Source organism: Dromiciops gliroides, chromosome 2 (assembly GCF_019393635.1).
Source record: "Dromiciops gliroides isolate mDroGli1 chromosome 2, mDroGli1.pri, whole genome shotgun sequence".
Lineage (NCBI taxonomy): Eukaryota > Metazoa > Chordata > Mammalia > Microbiotheria > Microbiotheriidae > Dromiciops > Dromiciops gliroides.
Genome location: NC_057862.1, coordinates 297,963,327 through 297,984,624, shown reverse-complemented (window position 1 = coordinate 297,984,624; position 21,298 = coordinate 297,963,327). Strand labels below are relative to the sequence as shown.

The following is a 21,298-nucleotide window of genomic DNA, read 5'->3' as shown; positions in this document are numbered from 1 at the left end:
CAGACTAAACCTATTTCTGTTTTTCAACATAGTTATTAAATGATACATCAGGAAAACATAAATATAGCTTCCCTAAGTTTTAGCAAAGTAATATAAAGTCTCTGAAGAAGTTCTGACTGGATGCCAGTACAATTAAATTGATTCAGAACTGGATAAGTGGTTCACGGTCAGTGTGTCATTAATAGTTCCATGTGAACTTCGTTGGTCTGCAAGAGTGCTTCAGGGATATGTATGTACTTGGACTAGCTTTTATCAAAGATTGAGATCAACAGATGACAAGCCAAGCACAGGAGATGACAGGAAGTGTCGATAGGTTAGAAAATTGAGCTGAATCTAATGAGATACTATTTATTAAGGATAAATGTAAAGGCTTACACAGATTCCAAAAAGTCAAAATACAAGACAGGGTTGGACAGCAGTTCATCAGAAAAGGTATGGGCATTTTATTAAAATCTAAGCTCAATATGAGTCAATGGTAGATGGCAGCCCCAAAAAAAAGGTTTTCTTGGGTTGTGTATGTTCCCAGAGGCATAGCCTATGGGAATAAAGTGATAGTTTCTTTGTATGTAGCCCTAGTTAGACCACACCTGAAGAATGCTGTTCACTACATTTTAGAAAGAACATGGAGATGACACCCACCTGGGGTGCAATCAAAATGGTAAAAGTCCTTGTGTCCATTCTATATGAGGATGGGGCTAAGGGGCTGAGACATGACAGCTGCCTAAAAATACTTGAAAGGTTATATAAAATAGATTCATTATGTTTGGCCACAGAGAACAATACTAGGAGCAATAGGTAGAAATCACAAAAAGAGGTAAATTTAGGCTTGATGGGGTCGGGGGGAGGGGGGGGAGAATTTCCTAATAATTAGGGCTATCTAATTGCCCCAAAGTGGAATGGACTGCCTTGGAAATTAGATTTCCTCCTCACTGAAGGTCTTTAAGCAGAGGCCAAATGACCACTTGTCAAGTGGTGGGGACTAGATAGATGGCAATTGAAGTCCCTTCCAACTCTAAAATTGTGTGTGTGTGTGTGTGTGTGTGTGTGTGTGTGTGCGCGTGCGCACGCTCAAGCACAGAGGATACTTCCTGAGGTGGCAATGAATACTTTGTGCAGAGACCTTTGTTTTCCCTTCTTTCAATTACATCTGACTAAAACATCCCTGAATTAGAGGGCAGCCTGTGGTACAAGATCATCAAGAAGCCAAGCAAGGAGCAATTCCATGGAGCAGAATAAAAACCCTTGAAGTTTTATAAACATCAATTCGTGACCCACTGATGAGAACCTCCTTGGATTCTCAAAGTCTTATGTCAGCAGAGTACAAGACTTGCCCAGCCCTTTGAAGCCAGAAAAACTTCCGCTAAGGGCTGAGCAAAGGAATATTATTTCATCTGATCATCCACTCTCTGGAGAGACTCATCTCTAATGTCTGGGGCACCCAGGAATGAACCACAGCAAACTAAGGAAGAACTATGGTGGAAAGTGTAGGAAGGAGAAAACCTACACTTATAAATTACTTGGAGATCTGAAGTTCTCAACCAAGACTTAGTGGGGAGATAAAGAAGGCTATAGAAAATAGGTAGACTCATTTTGGTCTTTGAATTAACTAATACTAACGGACAGCTGTGGACCAGTTACCCGGTGTTTTCACAGAGCATTCCAAGCCCTGATGAGAGAGAGGGCTGTTTACTTGCCTAAGAGTATTCAACCTCAAAGTTCAAAAGAAACTACCTGGCTCATGGCAAAAAAGGACCTGGACTATGAAAAGGAAGCTGGTGTGTTGTCAGATTTATCAAGACATAAATGTGAAGCATGAACTGGTGTTCTGGTACATGGTATCATGAGGAAAGTTATTCAGACGAGGAAGATAAAACACATGGTAGCCTTTGTTCTGGGCTAAGTAAACAAAAGAAGCCCAGCATCTATCTCCTTAGGCTGTTTCTGGGATGGATTAAGTATGAGACAGGAGGGGATGAGATGAATATCTCAAGGGTCTTTTCCCCTAGGGGATTCTAAGAGCACATAGTAGGCTTATCAGAAATTGCCCCCCCCCCAATACCACCATGGCCCCAGGAACTGCATGGCTGACAACCCCAAGAAGGAAAGTGGAACTTCTAGGCTATGTTTTGAACAATCCAACTAGGAACCTGCACCTCATTCCAACTCACTTTTGAAAAAGCCATTTCATGGGTATTGTCAGTACCAAAGATGGAAAAAGCAGGCCATATATTCAAGCAGGCGAGAGGGGTGTCAGTACACCATCAAAAACTTTCCAATTGGTTTTTTTCTGAAGCAGGATAATCAGGACCAGTGAAAAGCCATCCCAGGACCTCAAGAGTACCCTAGGCCAAAGCTGCCATATTTACAAAGAATACCACAAAAATAATTCCGGCAGCCAGAAAGTGAGAGGTCCCTTCCTTTTGTGCATCTCCCATTGTCCCATTGCTAAGAAGTCATTTCCCCATACACACACAAGCTCCTACAAGGGCCCCTTGAACTGGTTTCCTGAAAGGTGCTGTCGGATGGAAGGTTTGGAACTTGCAGCATCTCCAAGCTTTCTCCATACAACCTGTGGGAAACAGAGACAAGTCTATGAATAAAGCTCCATGTCTACTGACCTAGTGCAACCTGCCATTCAGTCATTCATTGACCACACTATTGTCTCAGTTACCAAATGCCTTATCTAGCTTTCTAATTGTTTCCTATAATAATGAATGGCAGAAGTATAAAAGAACTTGGAGAGTCAGCTTCCTTATTTTAAAGAGAAGCTGAACCCCCAGGAGAGGAACTTGCCCATGTGGTACAGACTGGGACTTGAGTCGGAGCAGGGAAGGGGAGGGTGGGGAATGGCTAGTCTTAGTCTTCAAGCTTTCAAACTGCCTTAGTACACAGTAGATGCCTTAGCGGAGAATGTTAGAGCAGGAAGGAACCTTAGGAACCCTGGTCCCCCGTCCTCCCCCCTTCATTTTTTCAGATGGGGAAACTGAAGCCTGCAGAAGGAATATAACTTTATTATCTCATCCATCTCAAAATTCTATGACTTTGTGTTTCTCAGAAGTCCCACCACAGAAATGGGCACATAGCGGTTGTCCTTCCTGCTGATGTTTTCTTCTACTTACTAATTTGCACCTTCTGAGTTCAGGTCTTTATGCCTGTACTATTAAGAAAGGTCACTAGATGGCAACACTCGTCCAAAATGCAAACTAATCCATAAAGATCCAAGAGCTTTCTGGCCTGACTCTAATTCCAAGATGGCTAAGAAAAATAACCACAGGGGTGGGCGTGAGGGTGGGGGGGTGGACAATGGGCTTTTTTGAGGGGGCATGGAAAAGGGCAGAGATGAATGGGCAAGGACTTCAAGGCAAGGATCTTTTAATTATATAATTTGCTCTGATGCCCTCTCTTTCCCTGTGCAGACCCCTCAATTCTCCCCATGAGGACAGCTGTATAGACAGAATTGAGGGAATGTTTGGGTTGTAAGTTCTATTTCCAGTTTTATCATTCTCCAGATGAGGAAAGTGAACCCCAGAGAGAAGGGATCTTATCAGAGTCTCATCTCTCTAAAGCTGGACATATACAACTTGTACAAACTTGTATAAAATTAAACAAGGATACTCCTTGGGGGTGAAGATGCTGCTGTTATTACATTCACTGTGAACAGTGGCCTACATCCATTGTTATACACAGAAAGGCACTAAATAGATGCTGCCTGATAAAAAGATCACTGGACTGGCAAGTCTGGAGACATGTCACCATCTTAGTTCTACCACTTATGAACTGGGTATGTCACTTAAAGTCTAGGCCTCAGGTTGTTCACCTGCGAAGATCTCGCCAGCTTGCTTTAAGATAAAGATAAATGAATGTAAAGCACTATTCAAGGGCAGCAATGTGGTGTCAGAGTGCATAGCATGCTAGGGCCTGGAGTCAAGAGGACTTGAATTCAAATCTAGTCTCAGATTTACTTACTAGCTGTGTGACCCTGGGCAAGTCATCTAACCCTGTTTGCCTCAGTTTCCTGATCTGTAAAATGAGCTGGAGAAAAAAATAGCAAACCACTCTAGTATCTTCTCAAAGAAAACACCAAATGGAGTCAAACATGACCGAAAACAGCTAACAACAACAACAAAGCACTATTCAAATGCATTCAAATGTTTGAAACAATGGGGGAAATCATGGTCTAGAGAGGTGAAATGATTTGCCCTTGGTCACAATAGCCTCAAGTATGTGGCTAAAGGAGGAGCAGAACTCCAAGAACACAAAGCCTCTCCTCTGGGCATTGGACAGCAGAGGGCAGCACTTACCTTTTTACAAGAAGCATCTGAGCCCAGGGACCATATTTATTCAAGTTTGGTTTTGGTTTTTCCCCATCAGTGTGGGACATTTTCAATTTAAAAAGCAAAAACAAAACCCTCTACAAATGTAAATCTATACCTTATAGTGAATGTCCCAGGGTAACATAGCTACTATGGTCAGAGGCTGGAGATGACTATGAAGCCAGGTCTCTATTATGTCTCACTGCCCCCAAGAAAATGGCGGCTCCCCGAATTTCCCTGTAGGTTACAGGAATTGATCTTTGGATGAATAGTGGAAGCCACAAACTCTGGGATACACAGAAATATCCCCTCCTGAAGTAAAGGAGACCAATCCTGCCTATGGGCTCAGGTGACTAAGAGCGAGCATTGAGCCTTATGGGGCAGTGCAGGGATCAGTATACTACAACCCATTGGCTAGATTTGGCCTGCTACCTGCTTTTGTATGGCCTGCAAGTTAAGAATGGTTTTTGCATTTTAAAATCCTTTGTATTTTTGTATATTTGTCAACTCTTGGTGTAGTGGAAAGAGCTGTGGTTAAGAGATCTGAGTTTGAGTCTACATGTATGACCTTAGGCAAGTTGCTTAGCTACATCATTGCCCACAAGAAGAAGAAAGTGGGCACCTGGAAACCAATCAGATTTGAATTCTGGTCAACTCAGAAGCAACATGGTACAAGGGAAAGAAGACTGGCTTTTGAGTCAGAGGGCCTGGGTGGAAATCATGCCTTTGTTGCAATACGCTTCTGTGGCCTTGGAAAGTCACTTAATCTCACTGGGCCTAAGTTTCCTCATCTATAAAATGAAGGAGTTAGGATATGGCCTCTAAGATCCCTTTCAGCTCTGAAACTATATATGCTATGGACTTGCTGTGCCTTTTGAAAACAGGACCTGTCACACAATTGGTTAGCTTACAGGAGACACTTAAAATGTTAGCCGCCATTATCGTTGAGCCTTAGTTCACTTCTCTGTAAAATAAATCTTAAGCTAGAAGATGATCTCTCAAGGCCTTTAGCAATGCTAACATTCTAAAAATCTGAATGTTTCCAACCTCCCAGAAAAAAAAAAAAGTCATTTCTCAATCAACCTTTTACATGTCAAAATCCCATTCATTATTTATTGGGGGGGGAGGGGGTGCGCGTCGGGGCAATAAGGAGTTAAGTGACTTGCCCAGGGTCACACAGCTGGTAAGGGTCAAGTGTCTTCGACCGGATTTGTACTCAGGTTCTCCTGAATCCAGGGCTGGTGCTTTATCCAATGAGCCACCTAACTGCCCCTATTCCCATTCATTATTAACAACCTTGTATGGGAGGCAAGGCAAGATTTTTTCATCCCCATCTCATACTTGAGGAAACTGAGACCCATAGTGGTCAAATGACTTGTCCACAACTAACAGGTGACAGAGCTGGAACTGGAAGGCAGGTTTCCCCCATCTGACCATCCTGCCTTGCACATGATGACCTGAGGACATATCCAAGTGCCCTTTGGTAATTGGAACCCAAATCTTATCCATTCTAGAGAGTAGGGCAAGAGCCATGAGAACAATTTCCCCAAGACCCCACAGAATTTAAGGTCATTACATTGCACATTTCACGGACGATTGCTTTCTCCTTTTCACTCAGGTCTTCCTCATAACTGTCCTGTATCTGTCTGTCCAAGTTTTCATGAACTTCCAAGACCTAGAAGCAAATGGATGCACAAAGGTTATTAGGGCATATTTCTTTCCTCCAGTTGAAGTTTACACTTAGACTGGTTTAAACTCAGCATTCCAGCCCTGGATTCTGTTGCAATTGCTAGATAAATTGAAAATACCTTCATTCCCTCCTCATCTCTTAATTAGATATTTATGAGCCCTTGAGGACTGAGTGATCTGTATTTAAAGAACTCTTGATAATGTCCAGTAATTATTCCTTGACCAGCTATAGTCTAGAATTCATCATGAGATTCCACATTTTTTTTCAGTATAAAATCCAGGCTTGTTACTCCCAACGCTGACATCCTCCTTCCTCTTCATATCCCACCTATACCCGTTGCTCAACATTTACACCATGCTCTGCTCTAATAAGAGAGATCTAACTTAGTCTCTGACACTTATTAGGTATGTGACCTGGGGCAAGTGATTTCTCTCCTCTGTGGGTCTGTCTCATCATGCATCAAATGAGAGGGTTGGATTTGATGATTCCCAAGATTTCTTCCAGCTCTGATATGCTACATTTTATGACTCTCCAGCCCCTTCTGGTTTTGACAACCTATGATCTGTGATTCTAATGGCCACTGCTGTTTGTATAAAACCTGCACATTTCCAAAATGATCTTGGGTTCTTGCAAGGAAGGCTCTTTTAAGCCTTGAAAGACCATATAAAGGTGAATTATTGTTATTGATATTATCATTGCTTTCCATAATTTTCCTGTAAGGAAAATAAGGAGGCAGTTCTATCTCCCTGTTTTATAGAAATCAAATGAGGTTAAGTGATTTTTCCAAATTTATAGAGTGAAAGAACTAGGACTGGGACTTGGGTCATCCTGCCTACTACTTCCAAGAAGCTACATTGCTTCTTATATTCTAGAACGACAAAAAGATGGCATGAAGACAACACAAAAGACTTCCTACTCCTCAGAGATCTTTTAGAAAATCTCCCAGCAAAAAAAAAAAAGTAGATAGATAGATAGATAGATAGTGTGTGTTTCTGTATGTGTATGTGTATGTATTCATGTATTATAAATAATATAAATAGGGGCAGCTAGGTGGTGCAGTGGATAGAGTACCGGCCCTGGACTCAGGAGAACCTGAGTTCAAATCCAGCCTCAGATATTTAATACTTACTAGCTGTGTGACCCTGGGCAAGTCACTTAACCCCAATTGCCTCACCCAAAAACAAAACAAAACAAAACAAAACAAAATAATATAAATAAATATAAAATATTATGCATATATGTGTGTATACACACACACACACACACACACACACACACACACACACAGAGTCTCTGTCTCTGTCTCTCTCCCCCAAATGAATGACAAGAGGTTTTTCAGGGGATGAAATATGTCGTGGCTGTGGAAGAAGGAGAAGACAATGAGGACAAAAAGTTGAGAGAAGTTACATGTTCAAACAGAGAGCCAGTGGCACATCAGGGATATAAACTCCTAGGCTACTGTGGTCTAGGGTGTTCTCTATATGTACAGCAGAGAGGAAGGGAGGAGTGGAGAAAGGGACACAGAGACATACCTTCATAGCATGCACTACTGCCTCAGGTTTCTGTCCCATAGGGACATAGCCCACTGCAGGAGAAGAAGAAAGCTCGGCTGTCATGTGAGCAGGACCCTGTGGAGAAGTAATTATACCTTTTAGCTTAGCTTTGATTTCTCAGCAAAAGTCTGAAGCATCCAAGTGTCCCTGCTAGGCAGGATGGCCACCAAAACTAGCAGGTCAAGACAACAATTATGGCAACTTAGACTCTCAGAACTGAAAGATGTCTTAGAATCACAGAATCCTGCAGCCTGAGCTATTTGTTGAAGATGTCACTCAGAGGATTCATGACCCGGTGACCTCTGTGGACTTTCCAACTCTGCTTCTATGAGTCTTTGATGATGCAAGAGGTAGACAGGACCTTAGAATCATCGAACCATAAATTGCCAAAACCAGAAGGGACTTCAAAATCATGGAACGTCAGCCTTAAAAAGAGCTTTAGAGATCATCTCTTCATAGGAATCTTGGAAGCTGTCTACTTCAAACACCCTCTCTGCCCATTTTACAGATAAGTAAACTCAGATCCAAAAGGGTTTAAGAAATGGATATGAGAAGGGCAGGAAGAAGGGAGAGAATTTGGAATCAAAAATAAACTTAAAAAAAGAAAAGAAAAACAACAACCAAAAGGGCCCCCACAAGTTGCACAAGATAAGTGAGGGGAAGGAAGACAGAGACCTTTGCCACTTGCATCCATATTGACAATTCCACCTCTTCGATGTGTCTCAAATCTGTCCCTTTCTCTCTACCCAAACCAAAACCACCCTGTTCCAGGCCTTTATTACCTCTCAACTGGATTAGTACAATAGCATAATACCACTCTTAACCATGAGCTCCAGTCCTATTATTGCCAACTGCCTTTTAGACATCGTGAACCAGATGCTCTATAGGCATCTCAAACTCAACATGCCCCAAACAGGATTCATTATCTTCTTCTGCAAACCTTCCCTTCTTCGGGATTTTTCTATTATCGACAAGAACATGTGGCAAAATTATTAGGATTCAGCTGACTCATTTGGGAGGGGCCACACCCAGCCTGCCCTGAAGTTACTTATGCTACTGAGGTCAGAAGGAGAAACCTCTCTCCATAGGCAGATTTTGAAGGACCTCCCCTTTTGGGGGAGGGAGATTGGACAGTCGCTGAGGGGAGGCCGAGTCTCTTCCACAGTGCTCTCTCTTCTTCCCTTCTGGTGGTTGTGAGCAGCTAGAACAGACATCTCAGGTAGTGAGTTAACACAAAAGCCCTGCTTTCTTTCGAGTTAGCTTAACTGGAAGCAAGTTGGGGATTGTATAGACTTAGGTTAGAGCTAGGAGGATTATCCGTATTTCTTTTTCCCTATTTCCTTGTCTTTGATTTCATTAATTTCACCTTTGCTGTTTACTTTATTCTCCCTAATAAAGCATCTGTGGAACAGAGGCTGTAAGGCTCCTTTCTTATTGGCCTGGGAGAAATATCTAAAAAGGCAGTTTCTGAGGGGAGGGAGCTTTAAACCTAGAGGTCCCTCATTATCTCTGGGACCCCAGTATTTAGGCGAGCCACCCATATATTAAATTTGGCCCCCACAGTTACCACCATCCTCCCAGTCACCTAGGCTCAAAATCTTGGTGCCATCCCAAACTCCCTTTAAGATTCAATTCAAGCACTACCTCCCTCAAGAGAGAGCTTTTCCGATTCTCCCAGCTGAGTTGCTGTGTGAACTGAAGCAAGTCAGTTATCACACACGTGCAAGCACACAAACACATGCACATGCACACACACACACACACACACACACACACGCACATCCTCTGGCTTAAGTCCTTTTTTGGTTGTTTTACTGTATTTATGCTATCTCCCTTTGGTAGAATGTAAATTTCTTGAAGGCAGGCACTGTTTCTCTTCTGCACGTGTGTCCTTAGTGGCTAACACATAGACATTTAAAACATTTTTAAAGGTTTTGAATTTAAAAACATTTATTTTCTTTCTCTCAAACCTCTCTTTCCCCTACCTTCATTTAAAAAGGAAAAAGAAAAACAACATAGTGAAGCCAAAAAAATTCCTCCATTGCCATATCCAAAATGTACACTATTATATTACTATATTATATGTATGTATATAAAATGTATTGTATTATATTATGTTATGTTGTTATGTTATGTTATGTTATGTTATGTTATGTTATGTTATGTTATGTTATGTTATGTTATGTTATGTTATGTTATATATTGTATTGTATTGTATTATATATTCATCTTAAATCCTGATATGTGTCCCCTCTGTCAGGGGGCATGTAGCATACTTCATCATTGGTTTCCCCAGAAATCATATTTTGGCATTGCATTGATCACAGTCCTCTAGCCTTTCAAATTTGTTTGTCTTTACAATGCTATTGTTATTATATAAACTGTTCTCTTGGTTCTGCTCACTTAACTCTGTCCCAGATTTCTTTTAAATCCTTGAAATCATTATTTCCTATGACATAGTAGTATTCCATTACATTATGATTCTGATCAACCGTTCTCTGACTGATGGGCACCTTCTTAATTTCAAGTTCTTTGCCTTTATAAAAAAATACAAAAAATTTTGTACATATGAGTCTTTTCCTTTTTTCTTTTATCTCTTTTGGAGCACATGGGCACTTAATAAATGTGTGTTCATTGATTAATTCATTGCTTCTCAAAGTGTGGTCTGGGGTCCCGAGATCCTTTCGGGAGGTCCACAAGGTCAAAATCATTTTCATAATAATATTTTAATTGCTAATAGGGTAAATACTAAGAGATATAATTCACATAAGTAAAATTCTTTAGGTAGGGGCAGGTCCTTAATAATTTTTAAAAGCATAAAAGGGTCCTGAAACCAAAAATTTTGAGAATTAATAAATTGACTCCTAGTTCAATGTGCTATCAGTATTTGATTCTATGTGGTTATGGGCAGGAAGAAGATAGGGGTTAGGGCCATAGGGAAAGAAAAAGAAGATAAAGAGAGGAATTCAAGAGAAGTCGGGACCACTGAAGTCCAAAGAGAATTTTCAAGGCTGTTCTAGGCCTGAATTTTACTCCCTCCAACTATCTCCTTTATAAAATGAGGAGGCTGAATGATAAGGTCTCTCAAATCTTTTCTGGTTCTACTATCTTTCCTGAAACATCTTTGGCAAGTCATGTTAACACAGGAAAGCAAACAACTTTTGGCCAAGAAAGCTACCCAAACAGAGTCCAACCAACCAGCTTCTTCTACATACCTACTTGAGAAAAATTAAAAATCAAACCAGATCTAGTAATGACCAAGAGAGCCAATGAGAAACCACAGTAAATAAATCCTTCCACCACCATAGGACTGCCCCAAAGCAAGTCAAAAACCTCCCGGGAACAGGAAAGGGGGCCACTCAATAGCAAAAGCAGTCAGTACCAGCACAGGAAACCATCCTGAGGAGCCTCACAGTATATTCCAAATGAGCAAGAAACACATGTAGCCTACAAAGCTCTGCATTAAGAGTAAAGGGCTCCCCGCAAAAGCCCTAAGATAGAAACCTTGTAAGCCTTAACAAGCTACAGCAACCAATGAGCAGCATTTAGACCAATATGCCCTAGGCTCAGGGGTTCTAAGGTCCCCAGCATTCGGTCCTGAGAAGCCAGAGAGGGACCCTAATGTCTATTGTTTTGAACCTCAAAGATCCAGAGGGCACTAGCCTCAAGAGATTTAAGTCAGCCTAGTAAACCAGGTGACCTAGAGCCAACAAGCAGGGCCAACCACACTATGCAATAGTGCTGTGGGGGACAGGCTAGCTCTGTTTGTCTTGTTTTTACCACAGCCCCAATTTAAGGATTAAATCCAGATAAATTAGTAAATGAAAAAAAGTCCTTAACCAGTACAAAAAATTACTGTAAATCTAGAAATCTCTCCCAAAGTAACTTAGTAACAACTGGGAACAGAAAATCTTAATGGAAGACCAGATTTTCCACAAGGACTACAAGACTATCTGGAAGAAATGAAGCAAGAAATTTTTAAAAATAAAAGTTTGAAGACAGAATTGGAAGTAGAATAAATACTTGGAACAGAAAGTGTTCATCTTTACCCAAGCAATAGACTTTCTGAAAATTAGAATATATTAAACAGAACTTAGTGATTCCATGAGACAACTAATATTAGAACAAATTCAAAAGACTGAAAAACTGAAGATAACTGAAATCAAAAACAAATTGGAAATAAGTTAAATAAATCTGGAAAATAAAAGAGAAATTAAAAGAAATAAAAATAAAGAGAAAGAATTTGTCATTGAGCTCCCTAATTAAAAAAAAAAAAAGAAAAAGAAAAGGCCTGGAAAACTTCCTAGATCTATTAGAACCAGAAGGCAAAGTAAATCTAAAAACAATCTGCCTATCACTTCCTGAAAGAAATCCCAAAAGGAAAATTCCCAGGAATGTGACAGCCAAAATCTAGTCCTTCCATGTCAAAGAAAAAAAAAAAATACTGCAAGCATCTTGAAAGAAGTAGCTCAAGTACCTAGAAACCAGTCAGGATCACATGGTCCCGGCAGCTTTTACTATAAATGGGGAATATATTGGAATATATATATCAAAAGGCAAAAAAGATAGGCTTACAACAAAGAGTAATAACTTACCCCTCAAAGCTACAGACAATCTTTCAGAGAGAAAAATGGCCATTTACTGAGTTCAAACATTTCTGATTAAAAAACAAAAACAAAACCCCCCAGAAATGAACAGGATCTTTAAAATATACACTCAAAAGTCCAGAGAAACCTAAAACAGTAATTCATCTGGGCAATTGGTTTTTTGTTTTTTTTGTTTGTTTTTTTTTTTTGCAGGGCAATGGGGGTTAAGTGACTTGCCCAGGTTCACACAGCTAGTAAGTGTCAAGTGTCTGAGCCCGGATTTGAACTCAGGTACTCCTGAATCCAGGGCCGGTGCTTTATCCACTGCGCCACCTAGCTGCCCCCATCTGGGCAATTGGAATGAGCTGTTTGATGATTCAGTGCTAACATTCTAATGGGGGAGAAGCAAGTGTCCTTCAGAACTGTAATATCTCCAAAGAATATAGAGGAAGTTAAGTAAGAAAATGGAGAACCCAGGGTTAGATTGTTCTGTTCTGATGGTTCTAAAAAGAAGGAAATGATGGAATGTTAAAAGGAATACACTGGTATAGAAAAGAGGAAAGAGGTAGAACTTGCTATTTCTCATAAATGGGGTATATGAGAAAAGCATGCAAATATGGAGGGAGGGTATGGAGAGGTGGGCATCAGATTAACCTCTTAACTGACATGGACAAATGCCGCCCCCCCCCCCTAGATAACACACACACACACACACACACACACACACACACACACACACACACAATTTAGCCTGGAGATACATAAACTCAAGCAAGGATAGGGAAGGGTGAAAAGGAAAGATAATAGCAGGGAGGAAATAACAACAAACAAAACAAAATTCCTGATTCTGAAGGGGGGAGGGGTTGGGGGGGGGGAAGAATGGAGAAAGGAATCAGCAAACTAGACTTAAAGGGGATACCTTAGATATTTTTCTTAAATAATTGGAGAATAGAATACCTGAACAAAATGTAATGAAATATTATTGCACGCCAAGAAATGACAAAAGATCAGAAAATCTGAACTGATGCAGAGTGAAAGGTGGAAGAATCAAAGGAACAATTTGAAGGACAACTAAAATGTAAAGAAAAACAACCAGGTCCCTAGAGAACCTAGGGTGAAGCGTGTTACCATCATCCACCTCCTGAGACAGGGGTGCTGGATACAAGGTGCACAAAGACACAAACCTTTTCTGATGTGGCCATCATGTAGTTTCGTTGTTCTTGCCCTATGCTTATTAAGTGCTTATTATGTGTCAGGTCTTGTGCTAATTAGCAGGGATCAAAACAAAAACAAAATGGCAAATACATGATCCAGGCCCTCTGGGAGCTCATATTCTAACGAAGGAGACAACATGCAAATAACCACCTCCCTACTACAGGACAAAGATGGTCTTCCATCAGAATTTGGGCTGGGTTGAAGAAGTCTAGTCCCTGTTCTAGAAGTAGTATAGAGATAAAAGCATCCTGGATCTAGAGCTAGAAGGAACCTTATTGGTCCAGCCCAACCTCTCCATCTTTTAGATAAGGAAACAGGTCTAGAGAGGTTGAGTGACTTGACTTACCCAAGAGGTCACTCAGATAATAACCAGGATTCCAACTCATGTTCAGCATTTTTTTTCCCACTTTTTCACTGACCTTTCCTCAATCAATGACCTAGCAAATATTTTAAATAAAGGGATCACAGCTCCCCTAAGCTTTCTCATCTATAGGAGAAACATCCCCATTTCCTTCAACCAATTCTCATAGACCCCAAGTCCCAGCACCCTCCTCTTCTCCCCTGCCCAACATCCTACTAGAAACCATTCCATCCTTTGTCCCTTATCGCAACATGTCCACAACTCAGCTTCCTTCACTCCCATTCTGGACAAGCTGCTTTATGAGGCTGCAAGACTCTGTGCTTCCAAAGGTCATTTCCTTTCATATTAAGCTTGCCTGAATTCTGCTCCCAGCCCCGAAGAAGAGAAAGAACAATTATAAGTAAAGCAAGAGGGGCAGCTAGATGGCGCAGTGGATAGAGCACTAGCCCTGGATTCAGGAGTACCTGAGTTCAAATCCAACCTCAGACACTTAACATTTACTAGCTGTGTGACCCTGGGCAAGTCACTTAACCCCAATTGCCTCACTTTAAAAAATAAATAAATAAATAAAGCAAGAGGGGCAGCTAGGTGGCACAGTGGATAGAGCACCCATCCTGAATTCAAGAGGACCTGAGTTCAAATCTGGCCTCAAGACACTTAACATTTACTAGCTGTGTGACTCCTAGGCAAGTCACTTAACCCCAATTGCCTCACAAAAAAAAAAAAAAAAAAGAAAGAAATATAAGGAAAGCAAGGATGGCTACTACTCAGACCAATGTTCTTCCCCTGAAGAACATGGTGGAGAATTCAAATGCAGCTTCGTCCTAGGAGTCAATCAGGGAGACCGCCAGACTCATCCCAGGATTCATGACCAGGAACTTAAGCTCAAGTTTGCTGAAGATCCTAGCTTTTACTCTCCCTGACATAGACCACACTCTGGTTCTGAAAACTGCCGGCTCCAGCAGAAAGCACCAAGCTGGGGAACTAGGAAGAATCCCAGCTCCCTCACTTACTGGAGTAGGTCATCTCTCTCTTCTGAGTCATGAACATACCCATTCTGCCAACTTTTGTAAAGATCACACAGGGTAACAGAATAGAAGGTACTTTGAAAACTAGAAAGTGCTGTTGCTATTGCTGTTATTAAGTCATATTATTCACTCATCTGGGGCTTTCTTGACAAAGACACTGGAATAAGTGGTTTGCCATTTTCTCCTCCAGCTCATTTTACAGATGAGGAAACTGAGGTACATGGGGTTAAGTGATTGCCCAGGGTCACACAGCTAGTAAGTGTCAGAGTCATATTTGAACTCAGGTCTTCCTGACTCCAAGGCCTGGTGCTCTATCCACTGTGCCACCCAGCTGCCCAAAATGATATAGAAAGGGAAAATCCTGGAAAGAGGAGCCCCAACAGTAGTAATAACAATACTAATGATACACAGTAGACCTATGATGTCATTGACATAGATAAATCCCAGATGAAGGAACTCCCTCTGCCAATGCAGGTCAGCACCTCATCCGCAGTTTATGGGTTTAGAAAGATGCCTAGAACAGAGGGGTCAAACTCTACCCCCAGCCCCCAAGATTAAAATGTAATTGGGGGGCAGCTAGGTGACGCAGTGGATAGAGCACCGGCCCTGGAGTCAGGAGTACCTGAGTTCAAATCCGGCCTCAGACACTTAACACTTACTAGCTGTGTGACCCTGGGCAAGTCACTTAACCCCAATTGCCTCACCAAAAAAAAAAAAAGTAATTGGGAAGTTTTGTTTTGTTTTTTCTTAATAAATAACAATACAATACAACCTAGATAAGTTGATATGCAGCCAATCCATTTCTATTTGAGTTTGATACCACTATTCCAGAGTAGGAGAAGTTAAATGATTTTACCCGGTAACTCATGGCCAGCATGTGTCAGAGGGAGAATTCAAACCCAGGTCCTACTGGCTTCTGGGCCTACTTTTTCTCCTATCCCATGCAGCAACAGCAGTAGCATCTTTTCCCATATTCCTATCAAATATATTTTATCAAAAAAGTAACTAGAAAAAAAAAAGTAACTAGGAGCTAGGTAGTACAGTGGATAGAACACACAGGCTCTGTAGTCAAGAGGACCTGAGTTCAAATGTGGCCGGAGAGGAGAGGAGTTCCAGTAGTGCAAGATTATAATGAAACTAACCTATGGTTCAGAGGTTAAGGATATCTATGGCTGACTATCTTTGTTAAAACACTGCCCAGAATCCATTTGTCACTTGCAGTCATGCTGCCCCTCACCCTGGTCACCTGCCATATGTCACAAGCAGACGGTTTATTTAAATGCACATCCACCCCCATTACCACCAGCCACATCACATCCCATCCAAAAGGAGGGGGAATCTTTGTCTAGCTCGTCAAAAAACTGAGATCAATTGAAATAAGCTTTCCCCAAAATGGATTTGCGAGTGACACGAAACAGTAATTGTCAATCATGGTTTCTATTTTGGAGACATCACTTAGACTCAAAAATTTAAGTGATAGAAAGAACTGAAGAATAATGGAAGTTAGCATCCAGAATGGCAATGCTGGAAGGGGCCTTAGAGATCATTTGATCCAGCATCCTCATTTTATGAAGAGGGAAAGCAGGGCCCCAAGAGCAATTCACCCAAGATTGCACAGAGCATGATGACAGGGGCAGAAGATGGATGTCTCCCCTCTCTGACCATTGAGAGACGACATCATCTCTTTCCACTGCATTTGTTTCTTGTGATAAATTCTCTCCAACCATGCACCACAGGTATAAGTGGGATAGGATGGGAAAGGCTAGGTTTTCAGTTCTAGGACTTGGGTTCCTGAGGATCTAGGCAAGATGCCCCAGAATCAACTCCTTAAATGTATTTGGGTTGTTGCCAAAGTGGCTCCTTAGGTGATCTGAATGCAGCCTCCATTGTGTGGGGCCACACAAGGTTTGGAAATACAGGGTACAGGGAAGGGGGGGGGGGCAGTCAGGATATGCTGTGAAAGGGGGGGGGGGGAGAAAGGTTGTCTTCACTTCCTTCCACCTCCGTCTTTTTTTTCTTTTTTTTTTAGTGAGGCAATTGGGGTTAAGTGACTTGCCCAGGGTCACACAGCTAGTAAGTGTTAAGTGTCTGAGGCCAAATTTGAACTCAGGTACTCCTGACTCCAGGGCCAGTGCTCTATCCACTGCACCACCTAGCTGCCCCCACGTCCGTCTTTTTCATGTGTATAGACTGTTAGAACTGGAAGAGATCTTACAGGTCACTGAGTTCAAGTCCTCTCTTTTACAGATAAAGAAACTAAGGCTCAGAAAGGGAGAAGTAACCCAAGTGACAGAGCCAAGATACCTCGCCAGCTGTTGTTCCCTGTACACAAGATTCCAGCTCCTGCCTTTGAAGAAGTGGTCCACATGATCTGAAATGCACTCTCCCTTTCACCTCTAACTCACAGAATCCCCAACTCCCCCAAAGCACAGCTTGGGGGGGGTAGGGGGGATTTCCTGATCTCTCTGAGCATTATCAGTCTTCTGATCTTTTTATATATCCTTAGCATTTATTTGTATGCACAGTCCCCTATACCCACTAAGCAAGAATTTAGTCCTTTAAGGGCAGAAACTGTTGTACCTGTGTCTTCCACATGGAAACACTTTAAAAATGTTTGTTAAATTGAACTGAACCCAGGGCTCCCCACCCCTCATCCAGAGTTTCTTCCAGTACATTGTTCCTTGAGTCACTCCCCCAGATGCCCCCCCCCCAGAAGCCACAATATTGATTCCCCAGACCTTCTTGCCTCTTTGCCAAATGTTCAACCTCACCTCCTGCCACCCCTCATCCCAGAGGCAACATGTGTCCTCTCACAGATGAGTGATCTGACCCACTCATTCACATGGAGGGTTTGGAATGATCTTGTGTTATTAGTCCCGGTTCCCTGCCTATTTCATGTGTTTAAGACTGGTCTTCCCCAGCCAGAGAGTCATTTGCTTGAGCCAAGCAGGGGCTGTGTGCCCAGCACCTGGAGTTCCCTCTTGTGCCTAGATTATGGTTAGGCAATTGGATGTAGCAGGAGGCAGGGGGCCTCTACGTGAGGCCACCCTCCTGCGACTCACCAGCTGTATCCACCCCCTTCTGCAAATCCCATCACCTCTCCCAAGTCTCCATTTGCTCATCTATAAAATGAAGACCACATGCACTACAAACCACACTGGGGCATTATAGGGATCAGATGAGAGACTGTATGTAAAATGCTTCAGAATTACAAACTGTTCCACAGGCCCAAGCTGTGGCCACTGTGCTGTTATTCTTCCAAAGGCCTCCAAACCACTGAGTGGATCCTTTATGGTTTCTCTTTTAAATTATTATTGATATGTGTTGTTTAAACACATTGTGCAGGTCCCAATTGTATCCACAATATGTACACCCCCACTCCCCCCCAAAATTAACAGCATATATGAGCGATTGCCTCCAACTACTTCCAACCCTTTGGAAACTAGCACTCTGCTCTGGCTCTTATAGGTGAGCTTTTTGACTTGTCTAGCTGGGAATCAGGCCACCACACCACTTCCTACAGTCTATTACCATACCCTATCATGGGCACCCATTCCCTCTGCCCTCCTTCCTGCTCTTCCCTACCCCTTCAGCAACGCTTAAGAAGTACTGTCTTCCCCCATTAGAAAGCGAACCCCTTAAGAGTAGGAATCGACTTATTTGCATGTAGGTATGTGTGCATATGTACACACATGCAACCTTACAGCAGGATTATTGTTGTTCAGTCATTTTTCAGTCGTGACCAACACTTTATGACCCCATTTGGGCAGAAATACTGGAGTGGTTTGCCATCTCCTTCTCCAGCTCATTTTACAGATGAGGAACCTGAGGCCAACAGGGTTAAGTGACTTGCCCAGGATCACACAGCTAGTAAATGTCTGAGACTGGGTTTGAACCCAGGTCTTCCTGACTCCAGGCCCAGTGCTCTATCCACTGAGCCACCTAGCTGCCCACAATGATATTTATATAAGGCATTAAAGTTTGCAAAATGCTTTATAAATATTATCTCATTTTAGCCTCACAACAATACTATGGGGTAGGTGCTATAAGAAGTCCTATTTTGTAGATGAAGAAACTGAGGTAAATAGATATTAAATGACGTGTCCAGAGTAAGTATCTGAGTCTGGATTTGAACTCAAGGCTGGATCTTTCTGACTTCATGTCTAGCACTATAACCATTATGCCACCTCATATACTTAGTCTGGAAGGCATCTTAGAGGTCATCTAGCTCAATCCTCTCATTTTTCAGATGACTAAATGGAAGCTCATAGAGTTGATAAGACTTCCCCAAGGTCACATAGGGATATAAACCTCACCAGGAGCCTTCTCGTGTCCTCAAATCCAGACATTATTTGGCTGTACCATGCCACATGTGGTAATAATACTTCCTTGATTCAGACTAAAGTATTCTGTCTAACTTTGTGAAAAGTTTCCATTAGGCTGAGAGGCCCATAATTCTATCAGAACTTAGAGGTCCCCAAGCCCCTTTGTAATATAGATGAACAAAATGAGAAGTGACTTGCCAATGGTCACACAGCAGGCATGTGGCAAATTGGGAAGACATAAAGATCATAAAGTACTAAGCCCCAGGGTTCTAGTATATTTCCACATCTTATCTAAGCTTCACTCCAGGTCCACCAATTCCCTCCCCACCCCCAAGCTGGCCAACACAGAGGGTTCTTACATTCTGCAGGGCATCCTGGTACTGTGGCAATGATGACAGCTGTGACTCTGAGTGATACGGGGACAGCCCCTTCCGAAGAGTCCTGAAGTCCCCAGAACTGGACTGCTACATGGGAAAGAAGAACAAAGGAAAAATCCTGTGAAACGCATTACAGGCAATACATTTCCATTTGTCTAGATTCTAGTTTTGATTCTGCCATTAACTTGATGTTCCCTTGAGAAAGTTAATTTCCCTCATCTGCAAAATGAGGTTGGCCTAATACAATGCTTCCTAACTGGTGGCCCATGGAACTTGGAGGGTTGAGTGGAAGGGCAGACAGAGAGGTATTCCAAAGGGGGTCTACAAATCCATAAGAAGTAGTATTGTGGGGCAGCTAGGTGGCACAGTGGATAGAGCACTAGCCCTGGAGTCAGGAGGACCTGAGTTCAAATCCCACGCTTACTAGCTGTGTGACCCTGGGCAAGTCACTTAACCTCAATTGCCTCACCAAAAAAAAAAGGAAATATAGAAGTAGTATTGTGTGAGGACAATGAACTAGGAATTGCAAAAGACATGGGTTCAAATCTCACCTCTGACACATTACAAACTCTTTGAACCTCAGTTTGCAAAACATATAAACATATAATTAGTATAGTCAAATACTATTGTGATTAATAAAAATTTAAAACATTAATGAATTCTTAGTAATCTGGTCATCATCTATTATCTCAATCAATGGACATGAATGATACAATTAGCATGTCAGGATCCTTCTAATTTTTTTCCTTTAAAAAGGGGTACATATGTACTTGAAAAGGATGTTTGGGAACCTCTCTTCTAAGATCTTCTCTAGAACTGAAATCCTATGATTCTAGAAATAATGGATAAATTGAGTGTTTCCATCATGCCCAGCACTGTAAGAGATTAAAAAAAAAATTAGCAAGATGACCTAACCTCAGCTTTCTATGAGCCTAAAGTCAAGCTGAGCTTAAGAGAAAAATCTAACACCCAAGAAATAATCAGATTACCTCAAGGGTCACTGACTCCATCAGTGTACCTGTTTCCTTCTTTCTCCACCCTTTCCCATGAAGGTTACAACCCTCCATTCTACTGTGGCTACTTTGGACATGAGTTGCTGTGGCTTGAAAAAAGTTCCCTGCTTGGTGGCCAACCCTATAGTGATAAACTCTCGTTAACTAAGCTAGTCAGATAACAGACCAGCAGGTCATAAGCCAAAACTTTTCTAACCTGATCTGATCTCTTGCTTATTTCCTACTGACAAAGGCTACCTAGGATCACCCCCATACTCTTAAAGAAGACTTTAGTGGGGGTAATTGAGAATCGTTCAGTAAAATGAGATATATGTGTAAGTGCTTTAACTAAGCCATATATAAACAGAAGTACAGTGAGAACACTGACCTGGCAGAGTACGGAGACAAAGATCCTAGTCCTGGCTCTTCAATCTATCCCTAGCAACTGCTTCCTTCCTTACAACTTTCAAACATGCCCTTATTCGTTCATTAATTCATTCGTTCGTTCATTTGTTTATTTGGAATTTCCCCCAAGTCACATGTTTAAAGAAATTTTCACATCTGTTTTTAAAACTTTGTGTTCCAAATTCTCTTCCTCCCTCCCTCTCCGCCCCCCCTCCCCGGAACTCAAGCAATTCAATATAAGTTATACATGTGCAGTCATGCACATTTCCACAGTCAGGTTGTGAAAGAAAACAGACAAAAAAGCTTTAGAAAGAGAAACTAACAAAAAATAATATACTTCAATCTGTATTCAGCTACCATCAGTTCTTTCTCTGTAGATGGATTGCATATTTTATAAGTCCTTCTGATAGCATCCTGCTCATCATTTCTTACAGCACAATAATGTTCCATCCT

At 41.8% G+C, this 21,298-nt stretch overlaps 1 protein-coding gene across 4 annotated transcripts in view; it reads right to left on the bottom strand.

Annotated features, from left to right (window-relative positions):
- Window positions 1–1,043: 1,043 nt before the first annotated feature.
- Window positions 1,044–21,298, bottom strand: part of CCDC85C (coiled-coil domain containing 85C) — a 188,742-nt gene continuing 168,487 nt past the window's right edge. For 2 of the 4 annotated variants that reach the window (XM_043982327.1, XM_043982326.1), the window contains 4 exons: window positions 19,431–19,535; window positions 7,536–7,631; window positions 5,890–5,988; window positions 1,044–2,569 (listed from right to left, as the gene is read on the bottom strand). In XM_043982327.1, the coding sequence (XP_043838262.1) occupies window positions 2,480–2,569; window positions 5,890–5,988; window positions 7,536–7,631; window positions 19,431–19,535 (390 nt within the window). In that variant the 3' untranslated portion in view covers window positions 1,044–2,479. The remainder of the gene's footprint in view (window positions 2,570–5,889; window positions 5,989–7,535; window positions 7,632–19,430; window positions 19,536–21,298) is intronic. The other 2 variants (XM_043982330.1, XM_043982328.1) reach the window with 1 other exon arrangement.